This window comes from Polypterus senegalus, chromosome 12, assembly GCF_016835505.1.
Source record: "Polypterus senegalus isolate Bchr_013 chromosome 12, ASM1683550v1, whole genome shotgun sequence".
NCBI classification, from domain to species: domain Eukaryota; kingdom Metazoa; phylum Chordata; class Cladistia; order Polypteriformes; family Polypteridae; genus Polypterus; species Polypterus senegalus.
This window is the reverse complement of record NC_053165.1, coordinates 102,247,965-102,267,676: the sequence shown is the minus strand read 5'-3', so window position 1 is coordinate 102,267,676 and position 19,712 is coordinate 102,247,965. Positions and strand designations below refer to the sequence as shown.

General features: G+C 35.7%; 1 protein-coding gene across 3 annotated transcripts in view; it reads left to right on the top strand.

Annotated features, from left to right (window-relative positions):
• The window catches only part of abhd2a (abhydrolase domain containing 2, acylglycerol lipase a), a 66,206-nt gene extending 46,799 nt beyond the window's left edge, over window positions 1-19,407 (top strand). For all 3 annotated transcript variants that reach the window (XM_039773062.1, XM_039773060.1, XM_039773061.1), the window contains 7 exons: window positions 1,772-1,939; window positions 2,543-2,726; window positions 8,032-8,124; window positions 8,451-8,564; window positions 14,460-14,529; window positions 14,810-14,894; window positions 16,483-19,407. In XM_039773062.1, coding sequence (XP_039628996.1) covers window positions 1,772-1,939; window positions 2,543-2,726; window positions 8,032-8,124; window positions 8,451-8,564; window positions 14,460-14,529; window positions 14,810-14,894; window positions 16,483-16,697 — 929 coding nt within the window. In that variant the 3' untranslated portion in view covers window positions 16,698-19,407. The remainder of the gene's footprint in view (window positions 1-1,771; window positions 1,940-2,542; window positions 2,727-8,031; window positions 8,125-8,450; window positions 8,565-14,459; window positions 14,530-14,809; window positions 14,895-16,482) is intronic.
• The last annotated feature ends 305 nt before the right edge of the window (window positions 19,408-19,712 follow it).

Sequence of the window (19,712 nt, the reverse complement as noted above, 5' to 3'; positions counted from 1 at the left end):
TTGTAGCAAAACATAAAAATCCATTTTACTCCAGTTGTTGAAGGATGACGAGAAAATATTCTATCACCTGTTGAAAGAAGTAAGATTGTAGTTCCAAGTTATAATAAATTCACTTAGAATGAATTGCAGGTAAACAAACAACCAGCATACATTTTCAAACCTTCCCAATTCAGTTCAGGGTTGCCGAGAGCCAGAGCTGATATAGAAGCACTGAGGGCAAGGCAGGAAATAGTCTTGGACAGAGCACCAGTTCATCACACAAATTCGCACTTAAGCTCAACTGAAATCTCTTCAACCTAACTTGTGCATTTTTGGTAATGTGGGAAGAACATCGGAGCACTTGATGAAAAATCCGTGAAGTCACAGGAGAACTTGCAGACTCCACAAAGCCCGTGACCAGACATGTGATTCAAACCCCAATAATTGGATCCAGGAAGCAACACTGCTTACTGTTGTGCTACTTTATTACTAAGTTTTCTGATTAAAATAAATACTATTTTAAAAGCTAAGCTCTCAGCTTCTTACTTTTGCAACTATCAGTCTAACCTCTAGGCATGCAGGCAGGAAAGTTAACTAGTTTGATAGCTCTTTTCACAACTTAAACAGGAAGTAACACGTAATATGCTGAGAGTGTGAAGAAAGAAAAACAACTCTAATTAAACGTATATATAGAAAATAAAGCATCTCTGCCTCATAAGTGGTAATGTGAAGAGTTTTTTGACATAAATGAAGAAATGTTCATTAGTTTTAAGTGCTTCAACTAAATTCACAGGGTGCCAGGCATCTTGGGAAGGCTGTATAAAAAGTGATTAACTTGCTTCAGGATAGCTTCTGAGGGCACTTTTGAAAGCTGATAGTTTCATTATCTTATTGGATAAAAAACCTCCCATCACTTTGATATTAAAGCATTTTGTTAAACTGACAAGTGCTGGTTGACTCATTCATTGATTTAAAAAAAAGCTGTCCTATCAAACAATCTCAGTAACTAATGGAAGCAAATCTATATACCTTACAAAGCCATGCCTCCAGTATTTTGAAAGCTGATAGACTAGGGATTTCAACCTGCACACCACTTTGATATGAAAAGAGATGCACATCTCATAATGCTCACAGAGAAGGTGCTCCATCTATCAATCACTGTGGTACACTGATAAAAATGGTACAACAATTGAAAGTTAAACTTGTTCACTTTTTACTGGATAAAGTATCTGGCTTTTGAAACAAAAATGATCATAGTTATCAAGTGAAAACCTGCATGCTTATTTTTGACATACAGTGAAGACAATAGAGAAGTGTACAAAATCATGGAATATGCCATTTTAACATAAGAATTAGGAACTTGAAGGGCTAAGTTAAGTAAACAAGTGATTTTTTGCATGTTCTGCAAGATTGCGCTGTATTGTCAGTCCTGGGAACCAATCAATCCCGGCTGGGCTCAGTAGTTTGAAGTGCTTGGAATTGTTTAGCATATGCATTGTTAATGCTCAATTCTTGTTACTGTCATTAAGTGTATTGGTCAAGAGGATTGAACATATGTTACCAGCTTTTGTCCAGCATTCTGCAGCTGTGAGTTGTATCACTGTGCAATCACTAGTGGTTTTCTTTCTAGTTACTATCTTCCATAATTACTAACTCTGAAGTTTTTTTTCTTTTTACTTTTCTATTATTTAGTTCTTTATGTCATTGCTTTGTTTTTCATACTTTCTAATAATATGTATTTATAAAATTATGCTGCAATTTTTTTTAATTCTTTTCACAATTTCCTTTACAGTTGATGTCACCATGGTCATTTGTCCAGGAATAGGCAACCACAGTGAGAAACATTACATCCGCACTTTTGTAGACTATGCTCAAAAACAAGGTTACAGATGTGCTGTCCTAAACCATTTGGGAGCTTTGCCTAACATCGAGTTAACATCCCCACGTGTATTTACTTATGGTGAGTGGTGGTGTTGTTTCTTTTAATAAACTTTGTGTCCTCTTTACTGTAAAAAATATTATTTCTATTATCAACTTCCCAGACGGATCAGTTTTATCAAATGCACTTTTAAGATACAGCAGTGAAGTGTATGATACACATTTGATCTTTTAGTACTTTGTTAGTGTATTTTATTGGCCTCTTTGTACATTGTTTTGTCAGTATTTTTCCTTTAAAATGCCTACATTAATAATATTAATTAGTTCTTTTTTTGCTGAATGTCTTCATTGGTAATGTCCTATAATAAGTGTATGTTTATAGTATTTTTGTGTTTACAAAATATTATTTTAAAGGTCCTTAGACACAATCAGGGTCATTTTCTTAGGGCAGTTCACCAAAGTGTTTCATATACTGTATATTAATTGGTATTGTATAAAAACAACTAAATACAAGTGCTTCAACCTTTAGCAGTGCATGATTGAATCTTATATTTTGTTGAAAAATACCTCAAGAAAAGAAAATGATGCCCTGAAATCCTAATGTATACATTTTAATAGCAACTCTTTCTTTAAGGTTTAACATTTTAATAATTCTGCAAATAAGTGTATTCTTTCTTGACTCCAGGTTGCACTTGGGAGTTTGGAGCCATGGTGGGCTACATTAAAAAAACATTTCCTCAGACACAGCTTATTGTAGTAGGCTTCAGTCTGGGAGGCAACATTGTCTGCAAGTTTCTGGGAGAGAATCGCACTAATCAAGAAAGAGTATTGTGCTGTGTTAGTGTTTGCCAAGGGTACAGTGCTCTAAGGTAAATAGAATCAAGTTATACTTGACTACACTACTGTGTATATTCCTTTTAACTTACTGTGTATTAGACAGTTATATACAATGTACAGTTTATCATTTGGGTGTTGCTAAGATTTGGTTTGCCAACACAACTGTATGGTACATATATAGTCATATGAAAAAGTTTGGGAACCCCTCTCAGTCTTCATAATAATTTACTCAACTTTCAACAAAAAAGATAAGTGGTATAACTTTCATTTCCTAGGAACATCTGAGTACTGGGGTGTTTTCTGAACAAAGATTTTTAGTGAAGCAGTATTTAGTTGTATGAAATTAAATTAAATGTGAAAAACTGGCTGTGCAAAAATTTGGGTACCCTTGTAATTGAATGCATGTAAATGCTCAATACTGATTACTTGCAACACCAAATTGGTTGGATTAACTCGTTAAGCCTTGAACTTCATAGAGAGGTGTGTCCAATCATGAGAAAATATATTTAAGGTGTTCAATTGAAAGTTGTGCTTCCCTTTGACTCTCCTCTAAAGAGTGATAGCATGGGATCCTCAAAGCAACTCTCAAAAGATCTGAAAACAAAGATTGTTCAGTATCATGGTTTAAGGGAAGCTACAAAAAGCTATCTCAGAGGTTTAAACTGTCAGTTTCAACTGTAAGGAATGTAATCAGGAAATGGAAGGCCACAGGCACAGTTGCTGTTAAAGCCAGGTCTGGCAGGCCAAGAAAAATACAGGAGTGGCATATGTGTAGGATTGTGAGAATGGTTACAGCCAACCCACAGATCACCTCCAAAGACCTGCAAGAACATCTTGCTGCAGATGGTGTATCTGTACATCGTTCTTCAATTCAGCGCAATTTACACAACAAACATATGTATGGCAGGGTGATGAGAAAGAAACCCTTTCTGCACTCACGCCACAAACAGGTTTGTTGTATACAATTGCTCATTTAGACAAGCCAGATTCATTTTGGAACAAAGTGCTTTGGACTGATGAGACAAAAATTGAATGACGAAAGAAGAATACAGTTTTACAGTACAGTTTATTTTTGTATAGCCCAAAATCACACAGGAAGTACCGCAATGGGCTTTAACAGGCCCTGCCTTTTGACAGCCCCCCAGCCTTGACTCTCTGAGAAGACAAGGAAAAACTCCCAAAAACCTTGTAGGGAAAAATGGAAGAAACCTTGGGAAAGGCAGTTCAAAGAGAGACCCCTTTCCAGGTAGGTTGGGTGTGCAGTGGGTGTCAAAAGAAGGGGGTCAATACAACACAGAACAGAACAAATCCTTAATACAGCATAATAATAAAAATTTTAGAAGTACGGAGCAGAATTTAACAATAGATGATATCACATAATAAGATTTGGATATTTTTAGAGTTCTGGAGACCTCATCCATCAAGCTGCCTCCCCATTTGGCCATTCCACGGCTGAAACGCGTTGCTCGATGAAAGGACCCCTCTTTCCCATGATTCCTGTGATCCTCCATCAGGGATGACTTTACCATAGGCAGGCAAACAACTTGGCAGGTGGGCCGTGGCACCAGTTGCCACATTTGGGTACCGAGAACAGAAACAGAATAGGTGAGGGTTAGTATTCAATTCTATTTCAAGAACACTGCATTCCAAGAAAAACACCTGCTACCTCCTGTCAAATTTGGTGGAGGTTCCATTATGCTGTGGGGCTGTGTGGCTGGTTCAGGGACTGGGGCCCTTTTTAAAGTTGGATGAATTCAACCCAATATCAACAAATTCTTCAGGATAATGTTCAAGCATCAGTCGCAACGTTGAAGTTATGCAGGGGTTAAATATTCCAGCAAGACAATGACCCAAAACACAGTTCGAAATCTACAAAGGCATTCATGCAGAGGGAGAAGTACAATGTTCTGGAATGGCCGTCACAGTCCCCTGACTTGAATATCATCGAAAATCTATGGGATGATTTGAAGCAGACTGTCCATGCTCGGTAGCCATCAAATTGAACTGAACTGGAGAGATTTTGTATGGAAAAATGGTCAAAAATACCTCCCTCCAGAATCCAGACACTCATCAAAGGCTATAGGAGGCGTCTAGAGGCTGTTATATTTGCAAAAGGAGGCTCAACTAAGTATTGATGTTGTATCTCTGTTGGGGTGCCCAAATATATGCACTTAATGTCTATTTTGTTATGATGCATATTGCATATTTTCTGTTAATCCAATAAACTTAATGTCACTTCTGAAATACTGCTGTTTCCATAAGGCATGTCATATATTAAAAGGAAGTTGCTATTTTGAAAGCTCAGCCAATGATAAACAGAAATCCAAAGAATTAAGAGGGGTTCCCAAACTTTTTCATATGACTGTATATAAATGCATCAGGCATAAAGTTAAGATGACACATTTCTTTTCAGCATTTTGTGCAAGATTAGTGTTTTGTTTTTTTTTTGTACAATTGTATAGTGAAAAAAGGAAAGGATCACCTTGCAAATATTTGGGCACCCCATAACTTTTACCAAGGTCTTGTTAATGATTAACAATATACATCTGAGACAAGCATTAAAGGTCTTTTCTTATGTTGTATTCACTATATAATAAGCATTTTAAGCCAACGTTAACAAACTAATTCGTCTTTGTTATGGAAGTGTATAAAATGACGTGTCTGTATCTGCTCATCAGTGCCCTGTGCTAGATATTAGAGAAGGGAGGGTGATGTTTCTTCTAAAAGAAAAGATTTGAAACTTACATTAACTCAGTGTTGTGTAATACCAAGACATTTTTTTTTTACTTCTGATGTAGTGCAAGTCTTTGCCAATCTTCTGTCTTTTTATTAATGGCTCAATAGAGTCTAAACCTTAAAACAGAAAAAAAATTACATAAAGAAATGTTACAAAATAAACCAAAAGTACAAAAAATTACACTGTCCCGGTTGTACATCACTTCGGTACCTTCTAGTTTTTGTTTGGCTCTTGGCCATCATTTAGAAGTGCTTTTGCTTGCTCAGTCCAATATGAGTATTTCCTTTAGTGATTTCAAAAAGAAGTATTAAGTGTATAATTGTAAACGTTTATTATTTGTCTTTGATTTACACCATGACTAGGCATATTTGCTATATTACCAAAGAACTAAATGAATATTATTAAAAGAAATTTAAACTTCATTTGTCCCTTGGGGTTGGAGTTCTCAAGCAACATTATACACTACAATTTCCTTAAAGCTGACATTTCATTCTAAAGAGGACTGAGCAGAATCAAATTAAGATGAGTTTAATGTTATAAAAATAGTTATGCAGACCACACAAACATGGATTTAAAATAATTTATGTTGAATATTTTAAAAGGTAGGTTTTTCTGGAATATCAAACTCACTAGGGACATTAACCTAAAAATAAAAAAATTATTCAAATAAAATAAACATACCACAAACACCCAACACAAATTGTAGAATGTATCAAAAATGGGAACCCCAAACTGGATATAATCCTCTCTCCACAATGCTACAATGGAAAGATGAAAGAACTAAAGTTGAGACATACCTCATTAAAATTGAAGGGGCCCTCAAGGACGACATACAGTGCATTCAATAGAGAAACTACAAAATGGTCATTTGGAGACCTGGACACAACATTAAATTCAGACATACACAAAAATATAGTTCAATCAATATTGGTTTTATGTTCTCTGCGTATATTGAGAAAGGTGGCTGTGGAAATCAACACAAAATAATATGTAATACTAATTCAGCAGAAAGTGCTGTCATGCTTTGTGGACCCGGCCTGGACAAAGACAGGCAGACATGTTAAAAGTCACCACCACAAGTTTATTTTCCACACTATATACAAGTTTTTCGTCACTTAGACTCAGTCCCGTGCACCACAAACCCCAACACACAGTCCTGGCCACACAAATGCCTTTTCTTTGGGCCGCCTCCACACTCCTCTCGTGCCTTGTCCTTCTTCCACCCGACTCCAGCCTTAAATGAAGGGAGATGGCCCCTTTTATATGTGTCCCGGATGAGCTCCAGGTGTTCCCGACACTCCCCCATTGGCCACGCCTCAGCGTGGCGGAAGTGCTGTTCTCCCGGCAGCTCACTGGGTGTCCTTCATCTCCCCCCCAGCACTTCTGGGTGTGGCGGAAGTGCTGAGGTAACAGGTCCCCAAAGTATTGGGGCGCCTCCTGGCGATGACCACAGGCCCCTGCAGGGTGGGGCTTTCATGCCCTCAACCCGTGGCCCCCAAAGCAACCAGGGTGGCGACCCCCACGTGATCAAGGGTGGGCGCAGACCCACATCCGGTCCCTCACGGTGTCCCGGCCGGGTCGTTGCCCCTGGCATCCCTGACAGCTTTTATAAATAGCTAAAAAGCTAACTTAACTCTCCAGCTACAGGAAAATCAATTTAAGTAAGATATCTAACAAATGTTAATAACAACAATAACCATAAGTATCTTTCATATTGCATGGTAACATTGCAGATAGGCAATAACATCACATAATTAAGTTAAAATAAATAAGTTAAAAGATTAATATAGCTGAAATAATAACTATTAAAAGGAAATATAAGAAGGGAAAAAGAATTAAAACAATATGTTTAAAAATAGGATTTCTAGCCAATGTCAGTAATGACGATAAACACTTGGATTCGTAGCAATGACGATAAACACTTGGATTCGTATCGTACGCTATATATAATTATACATCTCATTAGTTTTGCTTAATGGCTCTACAGTTTTTTTAAATATACTGAGCTTTTTATTCTGTGAGTCCTTGCCTGATTCTGTTGTGCCATTGTTCCTTATCAGAATATGTTTTCAGCTACTTTTTTTTTTTCAAATTGAAAAAAATGTTCAGTTTGTCTTCTCTTATTTCTATGGACATTGGGAGGCCGTGGGGCTTACTGTGGAAGGCCGGGTCTTCAGCCTGCAGCCATATCCTTCCCTTCCAAAAGGGATACTTCTACCTAGTGTACCGGTGGACAATATGAGTATTGGATGCAGTATTAATTTATTCACTCATACTCTCCTCCCAGCCTGAAAAAGCAATGCTGCCCATCCCTTTATAGGAGTTGGGGAGCTCCTATATAGTCCACTTACTGTATTGGCCCCCAACTGGGTAAGGAACTCTCTTCCATTCCTGTCAGGATGCCAGTCCTGCTGCATCTTCTGTGACATTGGCATACAATGCTGGCCTTCTGGCAGGAACCATTGATTGAGATTGAGTAGGCCTATATTATTATAGGCCTACATTGATAATTATTTTACAACAGCAGAGTGGAAATTACATTTAAATAAGGAGGTACTTTGACATGGAAAATAATGTGTTTTTTTTATATAACAATCCAGAGCACAGGAGACATTTTTGCAGTGGGACCAGTGTCGGCGATTCTACAACTTTCTTATGGCAGATAACATGAAGAAAATCATTCTCTCACACAGGTGTGCTTTTTAATGTAACAAAACTGGCAAGAGTTTCTGCATTTTTACCAAATTAAGAGACAGTTAAATTTTAAGTTTCATCCAAGTGATTTTTATTTTATAATGGTAATAAGAATTGATCATATAGTAAAAAGGTGTAATACTATGCATTTTTGAGAAAGATTTTGTTTTGCTTTACTGTCATAACCCTTACTTGGAGAATAGGTTTTAGAAAATTGATTATTTCTTTAATCTGTAAAAATGAAATTTCCTAGTATTCCTCCAATGATTCTGTGTTGTGAGTAGTGTTTATGATTGCTGTTTTAAAGGAAGTCTCTGTTTTTCAGAGGTATGCTCTTTGGTGAAAGTGCCAGCAAGAGGCCAAAGATGATGGAAGATGCTGACCTAAGCAGACTGTACACAGCCACATCCCTGATGCAGATAGATGATAATATCATGAGGTATTTTTTAATCATAGTGTGCAGACTGAATGTGGAGTATTGTGGAGCAATTCATAAAAATCCTAGCAGAATCCTAGATTTAAAGTAAAGCTATGTATTTTTTGATATAGAGTTTCCTTCTTGATGAGAGCTATAAAATAAAAGACATAAAATATTTTTGTTGGTTCTAGATTAATACCTATTACAGTATACTTTGCAAATTTAATGGTTTATGTTGATTTGAAGCTAGAGTTTGTAATTGCTAATCATTCCTTCACATAAACTGTTTTTAATACTAAGCATTTTTAAATATAACTCTAAATTAGATTGTTGTGGGAACCTGATATGGTGTGGCAATCATTTAGGAAGACAAGCCACTTTTAGCCAGTTTCAACATTATGAAACACACCTTTTTTTAACACAGTTTTATTTCTGTGTCTTTTCCTTTTGCCTCTAGCTGTGTGATAATTTATATTTGTGGTATATTAAGTTTTATCATTTTCAGTAGATGGTGCATATTTTAGTGTTTCACTATTTTGTAACAAACGTATCACATTTAATTTAAATGAAAATGTAACTGACAATACAGCAGTAATAGATATGCTAAACAATTCTGATGCTGACAAAAATAAGGTGATGAAAATCCATCCATTTTCTTACAAGTGGTGACCATTGGCATCATTTAAATTAAGTTGATTATTAATTAATAGTTTAACTAAGTGTTTTACCAATTGTAGTGAATATAAAAGATTATCCTAAATGACAATTCAGCAGCATTGGATATGCTAAAAAGCATCCTAAAAATCTTTCTCTGAGATTTTGTTTCTCATTAAATGGGAATTTCGTGATCTCCCAATCCATAACACTCCACTAAGCTTCATATTTAGCCTTTTTATGGAGCAGGCTAAGAGAACACTTAATTGCCGTAGTTACCAAGCACAACTTGTTGTCAAACTCTTGTGGCACCAAAACTAGCTGAAACAACTTATAAGTCTATCTCAGCATTCAAAACACTTGCAACAAGACAGCAATTATAAAATAAGGACACAAAATCTCATTTAACAATAATCACTGAGACCCAGAAAGATCTAGCAGAATTTTCATTTGCAAGTTAAAAAATTATTTCAAAGTATTATTGCAGTGACGTGAATCACCAGTTGGAAATGCTGCATTTAAATGAATTTTGTATATAAGGTTAAAAGTTTACGTAATGTTGTCAAAACGGGAAAACTGCTTTAGAGAAACTGAAGCAATGCCCAGCATATTTAATGAAGTTAAAAAAACTGATAAGACATTTCAGCTAACATATGATCAAATGAGTAATTTTGGTAATTTGCTAATATAAATAAATCAATTTGTACATGCATACAAAATGTTGAATGATTTTGAGCTCAAAGCTCCAATGTCTTGATGTTAAGAGGTATCTGTATTATAATACCTATAAAGGAAGACCATTTAATTAAGTTTTGGGCAAAATAACCCAGAGTGAATGAAGTTTTCGTGGTGCTTTGAGAATCAGGATGGCAAGGCTCCAATTGGAATTGATTGACAGATTAATTTGAGATCTGTGGCCATATACAGTGCATCCGGAAAGTATTCACAGCGCATCACTTTTTCCACATTTTGTTATTTTACAGCCTTATTCCAAAATGAATTAAATTCATTTTTTTTCCTCAGAATTCTACACACAACACTCCATATCGACAATGTGAAAAAAAGCTTACTTGAGATTTTTGCAAATGTATTAAAAATTAAAAAAAATCGAGAAAGCACATGTACATAAGTATTCACAGCCTTTGCCATAAAGCTCAAAATTGAGCTCAGGTGCATCCTGTTTCCCCTGATCATCCTTGAGATGTTTCTGCAGCTTAATTGGAGTCCACCTGTGGTAAATTCAGTTGATTGGACATGATTTGGAAAGGCACACACCTGCCTATATAAGGTCCCACAGTTGACAGTTCATGTCAGAGCACAAAACAAGTATGAAGTCAAAGGAATTGTCTGTAGACCTCCGACACAGGATTGTCTCGAGGCACAAATCTGGGGAAGGTTACAGAAAAATTTCTGCTGCTTTGAAGGTCCCAATGAGCACAGTGGCCTCCATCATCCATAAGTGGAAGAAGTTTGAAACCACCAGGACTCTTCCTAGAGCTGGCCAGCCATCTAAATTGAGCGATCGGCGGAGAAGGGCCTTAGTCAAGGAGGTGACCAAGAACCAGGTGGTCGATCTGCCAGAGGTCCTCTGTGGAGAGAGGAGAACCTTCCTGAAGGACAACCATCTCTGCAATAATCCACCAATCAGGCCTGTATGGTATAGTGGCCAGAAGGAATCCACTCCTTAGTAAAAGGCACATGGCAGCCCGCCTGGGGTTTGCCAAAAGGCACCTGAAGGACTCTCAGACCATGAGAAACAAAATTCTCTGGTCTGATGAGACAAAGATTGAACTCTTTGGTGTGAATGCCAGGTGTCAAATTTGAATGAAACCAGGCACCGCTCATCACCAAGCCAATACCATCCCTACAGTGAAGCATGGTGGTGGCAGCATCATGCTATGGGGATGTTTTTCTGCGGCAGGAACTAGGAGACTAGTCAGGATAAAGGAAAAGATGACTGCAGCGCAATATACAGAGACATCATGGATGAAAACCTGCTCCAGAGCACTCTTGACCTCAGACTGGGGCGACGGTTCATCTTTCAGCAGGACAACAACCCTAAGCACACAGCCAAGATATCAAAGGAGTGGCTTCAGGACAACTCTGTGAATGTCCTTGAGTGGCCCAGCCAGAGCCCAGACTTGAATCCGATTGAACATCTCTGGAGAGATCTTAAAATGGCTGTGCACCAACGCTTCCCATCCAACCTGATATGGAGCTTGAGAGGTGCTGCAAAGAGGAATGGGTGAAACTGGCCAAGGATAGGTGTGCCAAGCTTGTGGCATCATATTCAAAAAGACTTGGGGCTGTAATTTCTGCCAAAGGTGCATCGACAAAGTATTGAGTAAAGGCTGTGAATACTTATGTATATGTGATTTCTCAGTTTTTTTATTTTTAATAAATTTGCAAAAACCTCATTTAAACGTTTTTCACGTTGTCATTATGAGGTGTTGTGTGTAGAATTCTGAGGAAAAAAATGAATTTAATCAATTTTGGAATAAGGCTGTAACATAACATTTACTGTTAAACCGTACTTCTAAAATTTTTATTATTATGCTTTCTTAAGGAATTGTTCTGCTCTGTATATTGTATTGTATTGACCCCCTACTTTTGACACCCACTGCACGCCCAACCTACCTGGAAAGGGGTCTCTCTTTGAACTGCCTTTCCCGAGGTTTCTTCCATTTTTCCCTACAAGGTTTTTATTGGGAGTTTTTCCTTGTCTTCTCAGAGAGTCAAAGCTGGGGGGCTGTCAAAAGGCAGGGCCTGTTAAAGCCCATTGCGGCACTTCCTGTGTGATTTTGGGCTATACAAAAATAAACTGTATTGTATTGTATAACAAAATGTGGAAAAAGTGATGCACTGTGAATATTTTCCAGATGCACTGTATATCAAGGGTCTCAAAGTAGAAAAACTTGCTCAAAAATCTCAAGAGTGATACAAATATGGCCATACTCTTAGGAGTAGGGATTGATAGCATTAAACCAACTTTCCTAATTTAGAAAACTACTCCTTAACTTCACCAATACACAAGACAGCTCATGAGCTAGGAGCTGCCAGAAGATGGCTTTTAGGCAGAGACTGGCACACCCATTTTGCAAAACACTGAATATTTTGGAAACACTGCACAGCAAAGAACTCATAACAAATACTAATTTGACATTAATAGAATAATATTCTTAACAGTAAAACACATGCACTGTCAGCCAAAATTAAAGTTTCTGTGTAAAATGCAGCTTTGCAATAGCAGTGATATGGGTATGCCACAACACACTATTTCTTTATTATTTTTTTTCTTTCTTTCTAAAACTTTGAATGCCCTTTCAACATGTGAGGTAACATGCAGATTACTACAGTTCTCCATCACTTAATGTGAGATAATGTTAAAGCACGCTGCGTGCATGGAAATTGGCATGCACATAGCAATCATTGCACAAAGTGTGGACAAGCACACATACATCACAAGTGATATCACAGTATCCTCACACGAGTGGTCATGAACACAAAATGTATTGTAGTAGCCAGCATATTACTGTGAAGATAAGCAGGACTGGTGGGTGATTCACACTGAAATATCACACAGGTACGCTGAGCTGTGCATTCCATGAAAACCTGATACATTCCCATTACAGTTTACAAATACAGGAAGTTTCAAGAAGACAGCTGAAGATTCTCAGGGCATTGGATAAATAGAGCTTTGCAGAAGATAAGGGATCTCATGGAAGAGGCACAGCAAAGCACAGTGAAAGATGATCAGTGAGCACTGAAACAGTGCATGTGACTTCAGAAACAGTGCAAGAATAGTAGTGGCTAGTTTCAAGTAACTTACTTTATGAGGTGTTTTGGGTGTAACCCTAACAATCTGTTACACTAGCACTATAAATGGATGTTTGGGGATTTTTTTTTTGATATTTTCATATATTCCATCAGACTATTTATCACTCTGTTTGCATACATCCCATCAGCTTTCAGAGTACTTTTCCCATGAAAAATACCTACTCATCTCAGCCATGCTAAGTTCTTTAGCTTTTTCCTATAACATATACATTTGTAATCTGTTCACTTAACACTAGAATCCCTGTAGCCTATGAAAAAAATCGTAATCCTGGGCCACCTTAAATTCTATCGCACCTCACCATTAGCGTCTTTGTTTTGCACAAGCAGCCTGCTATCCCATCCCCCTCTGACGCAGCTGAAATTCTGAAGTATTAAATGCAGTGGTGCCAACAATTGTGGTACATGTGTTTTTGTTAAAAATATTTATTTCTTCATGATGGCTTTGTTTTTCTTGAATCAACTTGTTTCAATTAAAAGTCAGATGTTTCTCATTTTTTCAGTGCAAGATGATGGTTCTTCAGCAAACAGTGACTTTTTTTCTAACCCTTCTTACTAATTTTTACAAGGGGTGCCAATAATATTGGAGGGCACTATATGTACAGTATGTACATATCTGCCATGTGCCTGTGTGTATGTGTATAAATATTGTGGCCATTAGGAGGCGTAGTAGTCCCCAAGCACCAGACACAATTTCTGGTATGATTAAATGCTATTATTAACACAATTACTTTTACAATGTTTCTTTCTTCTCCACTAAATGCTGCAATACTTCCCCTTAATCTCCCCTTAACTACCTCCTGGCAAGCTTTGGTCTTACTTCACACCTGACACCCGCTCACCTGGGCGGTGATCAGGTTGAGAAAGTGTGTTTTTGATTTGAGAAGGTTTTCACCTAAGTGTCAATAAATTTGCTGAAGAAGTAGGCATCAGTAAAAGTTTGTGTTGCATGGTTTTGACTGAGAAATTCTGCAAAGTGTGTGCCACTTGTCTTGACAGATGAGCAAAAAGCGAACTGTTGTCACAGTTAGTCAGGAGATGTTAGATTGTTCATATCCTGATGGAAACTTCCTGAAACATGACATAATATGGTGATGGAACTATGGGTGCACAGCTGAAGCAGACTTTTTTTTTTGCTCCCAAAGTTGAAATCTGCCCTGAAAGGTCAGTGCAAGACCTATGCGACATTCCATAAAACAAGTTCCACATTGCATTCCAGAAGTGGAAAAAACATTGAGAGCAGTGAATAAATAGAGGAGGGGAATACTTTGAAGGAAGTTAGTCTGATTATGTTGTAAGCATATTAATACTTTTTTTTTTTTTTTTTTTAAGGTTGGTTTTTTATTGGACAAATCTTGTTTGTTTGTATGTAGGATATATGTGATGTCTGTGTGAACTTGTCAACTAATTTAAATATTTTACTTACAGAAAATTCCATGGTTATGATTCCCTGAAAGAGTATTATGAGAAGGACAGTTGTGTAAATTACATTCACAATGTAAGTATAAAATATGAATAAATCTTTTTATGTTAATACTTTATAGTCCTTTTATCTGTAGTTTTTTTTAGTATAGTTTTAATATTTGTGCTAGTTTTCCTTATAGATTCCAGGTCTTCCCACATACTAGGGTACCAATAATTTCTAAAGTATATACTTGGTTTAAAAAGTGTACATTATGAGAGATGCATAGTAAATCAAGTTACATCAATAAGAATAATTAATGTCTTAGAAATAATAAGACAAAAAATGTGTGTTGTACATTTGTTATTTTCTCTAGGTCAATGTGCCATTGTTGCTGGTAAACTCCGCTGATGATCCATTGGTTCACCAGTCATTGCTAACAATTCCACGTACACTAGCAGGTAAATACACTAGCAGTGTTCATGATTTAAATCTGTTTGTTATATTTGAATATTGCCCTAGAAATACTTAGACAGCTAGACATTTTTGAGATATAAATACTTTATGTATAGCCTTTGATAAAATTCTTAACAGCTACCCACTACATTTTAATGTTGCATGATGCAGCCAATGACGTTTTTTGTTGACTATTTCGGTTTTTTATTTATTTATTTTTTTAACTGTCAGTGTATATCGGCTAGTATACTAAAATATAGTTAATTTGCATTATTACAACCACAGATTAGTTGAAAGTGTTATTTACTGTATTTCAGGTATTGCCATAGGAATAGCACACACTTGCCCCATTTATATATTTATTTTTTTGTAAATTGCATGATATATGTGTAAATAATGCTTGATTACCTTTAAATGTAGACTTTGAGTAAAACGTTTTAACGGTTACTGTATATGATCTAAAACCTAAAACCCCCACTGTGTACTGGTTTAAAAAGGGCAGGACTCTACTTTTTCCCTTATGTGTAAAATGTGTAATGGTTGGACAAGATTATTTAGTCCCGTATGAGATGTACTGTCTTCTGCCAGATGCAGAGTTGGTTATTAGAACAAATGGTTATTCATTGAGTGCACATTACAGTTCTTTGTTTTAGGTATTATTCATATGCTAAACCTTCTGCCTTTAAACCATCATTTGACTGCTCAATCAACAACATTATTGCTTATTAATGGTTGTGAAACAAATACTGTAATATAGCTATAGAAAATCAGGGAATGATTTTTTTTACTTTTTGCAGCAGCATTTACAACATTGAAAGTAATAATAAACATCTTGCTGTTTGCAGGATTAAATCCTGGGTTAAGACCGCAGTTAGGGCATGACCATTGCCCCTCAACAAAAGGTTTAATAAGTTTAGCCTTATTTTTGTTGAAAGCCTTTAAAGTCCATTCACTGCCTCCTTTCTGTCATGTGCTGATGATTGAACAGGTTTTGCATACTGTTTGCACTGAAGAGATTCTCCAGTTGTAAAACATTTTTCACACCACAGTTCACTGATTTCAGGTAGGAGACACCTGAAAAACATACACATTTCTGTCAAGATTCAGTCATTTTTTTTGGTTCCCGAGGAATAAAATGTCATTTCACATGACCTTTGGAGGCTCAGCCATTATACAGCATACAATGTGAAATACTACGCAATTCAGAGACTCGATTACAAAGTTGGTTTATAGATATATTAATGATTATTACTTCTGTGACTATGTGTTATTTTAATTTCTGCAGCTAGAAGTGCTGGTCATTAGTGATTCTGAAAAGAATTTTTGAAAGACAAAACAGCCCTTTTTAAATTACTTCATATAGAGCATCCCTAAACATTCAGAGTAGGATTATCAAAACCGTTACACTATATTTGTTCTTTTTGATGGAAAAGACTAAGTGTTGCAAATTACTACAGTGAATATTTTTCTTTTAATAGGAAAGCTTACATAATAACTAGATATTATCTAATGTGAATGTGATTAATGCAACTGGTTTGTTGGATTTTTTGCTTTAGATTTCTAGTTTTACTAGTCATTTATTTCTCTTCACAGAAAAGAAGGAAAATGTAATATTTTCCCTTACTCTACATGGAGGCCACTTAGGATTCTTTGAAGGGGCTGTTCTGTTTCCACAGCCACTTACCTGGATGGACAAGGTTATTGTACAATATGTGAATGCTATTTGTCAGTGGGAGAAACATAAACCACAGTGCCAGAGTGGAAATAACAGTGAGCAGGACTGCAGTGAGGAAGAAAGTAAATGCTAATACTTGTTTAGTGCCGCCAGTGCACTCCACACTGGCTTCTGTAACATTCTCCATGTTTTTTTTTTTTCTTTCTTTCTTTCTTACAATTCAATATTTTCTAATATTCACAAGCATCACCTTTTTCATTTCTCAGTATTATTCAACTAAAAGCACTTGCAGGGCATTACCTTGGTACAGAGATTTAACTACGTAAATAAATGCTTTAATACTGAATTAGTTTGAGACATTTATCTAGATACTTATGGGGATATGTAATATAAGACTTTTGTACTGAAATATATAAATTTTAGGTTGGAACAGCAGTGAGTCAGCCTTCTATTAAGCAAGGGTTGTTCTTCATCTTATCTGAAAAAAAAACAGATGCTTTATGTAAAATCTTTGCAGGTTAAAATCACATTGTTCTGTCCAAAGCATTTTGAGCATTTTCATGTTTTAGTGCTTTTAAGGATGTGTTATTTATTGGAACTGCAGGGTTTGTTTATGATGATGAATTTGCCCCTTACATAGTCTACACTGATTGGAAGAGGCTTTTCAAATATGATGGAATATTTTATGTTGTTGGTTCTTTTCTTGTATTTATTGTTGAGTACATATGTAATGTTATGGTCACTAGAACCCATGGAGCTACTGCAGCACTTGTCCTTTTGAAGCACAGGATAGTTTATATATGTCTGTGACAGCTAGTAATATTACAGTGCTGGTTTATTACGTAAATAATTAGACCATGCTGATGAAAGTCAAGGTTTTACCTCTTAGCTGTGGCAAGCTTGAAGGAAAATACGCCTTTTCATATTGGCTAATAAACAAAACACCCAAAATGTGTTTACATTCATAGCTGTCATTATGTCAGCTGTGCCCTACATGTATAGCTGTTTTAATATCAATATCTGATAAAAAAAAAATTGTCTTAATGTGTATCAGATGTCATATATTTGGAGTTTGTGTAACCTACTATATACTGATTCTCACCCACTCATTATAAAACATTCCTAACAAGCTGTTAAAGAATAAATGTTTTTGTTGTGTATTCCACATAATGCAGACACCAGGTATCAAGATTTCTTATTTAACAATCAAAGACACGGCTACTTCACAATTTGTTGGTGGATTCAAACCAGTTTTTCTTTGTTTTTTGATCATTTTGTTTTTCCTAATTGAGTAAAGGTTACTTTTTCACCAGTGAATCTTTCACCGCAAACATTGTGAGTAGATTATTGAAGAGGGAAGAGGTATAATTGAAATGCATCTGCATTTTTGACGTATCTTAAGTACCTTATCCATACGCTGCCCTGGAATTGCTGACACTGTTACTATGTTTCCATTTTCATGACCTAAAAACTTTGTAACATGTGTATGAAGCATTCTGTGTGGCCCATTACAAACTGCTTTCATTTAAAGACTCTGCTGTATTAATTTGACAGCAAAATTATGAAAGTTCTTTCACAATATATTTTTGTATATTTTTTTAATGCTTACATTTTGACTTAGAATTCACATTCATGAGTATAAACAAGATTATTCATAAAATACAGTACCTTATTTCTTTGTGTGAGTCGGTGTACCACATGATAAATATGATTTAGCCCCAAATTCCTGTGATAAGATGGATGGATACATAATTGGTTCAAGTTTATGTTGTGGCACAAATAATTTAGAGGACATTATACTGACAATCTAACAAGTGGAAGTGTTGTCCTCATTTTATAATATTTTTTCTGTCTCAACGCAGTAGTGACAGTCCAATTTTATATTGAAACTCTAAAGAAACACCAACAGTAAAATGGAAAGAATTCATTAAAGATTATGAGGAAATACTATTTCAATTTGAATTAGCTTAAATGTAAAATATATCGCAGGTATTCCTCGTTATAAAACGCTCTTTCGGTAAAGAGCAAATATTTTGGACTTAATATTTGGCCATATTTAAATTATTTGTTACATCTATTAAAGTAATCCAGATTGTGTTGCTTGCTTGTGTTTTCTTACCCTTATGTTGTCAGTCTGTTTAGCGTTGCACGGTTAGATGTCTGTTTGATTTGACCATTTTCACAAATTAACCAACAACTAAAGAAAGTTACTGTTGAGATGCAATATAATACAAGATGGTTATGATAACATATGATAGCAGTATACAGAGATGTTCAAATAAGGGGTCTAGAAAATATGCCAACCTAATATAAAAAGTTATATTAATCAATTTCTATACCATTTTGAAACTTTAAGCAAACCACACTCCTTGTGTTGACACTATCGCAGCTTTGTACTTTAGGCACAGTTGGGATTTATCAGAAAATACATCTGAAATACTGACGGTACTAGTTAAAAAAACCCATCTAGAAATAAAATTCATAAAAAAAAATGGAATAAAATATATTTGAGGGCTGGTGATTGGAATTTTATAAACACCCCATTATCAAATATGAATACTGTTAGAGTATTTCATATTGCATTTGCATTGTCACTCAAGCGTGGAAGCCTGTTCTCAAGTGCACATTTTTTTTTTTTTTTTTTTTTTAATTTCTTACTTTTTTTAGCATTGCTCAGGTACCAAGAAGTTTGTCACTTTAGAGCTCTCTCTGGAGATTAATTTTACCAACTGTAAAGGAAAAGAAAAAACAATTTAAAAGGCCTAGCTCAGAGAAATCTTACTTGATTAAAAAAAAAAAAAAAGTGTGTGTGAGATACATACATATATGTGTGTGTGTATATATATATATATATATATATATATATATGTATGTGTGTGTGTGTGTGTGTGTGTGTGTGTGCGTGTGTGTATATGTATATAATATATATTTATATTTATATATATATATATATATATATATATACACACACACACATACTATATACATAGTGCATTTATAATTTTATTTTGATTATTTTATATCTATTAATTTGAACAGCTTTTAAGTGAGCAAATAACATATATTGTATGTGTCTTTCTATTTAGTCCTAACAATGGGATTAATATATCAGATTGTTATTATATTGTAATTTGATATCCTGACACTG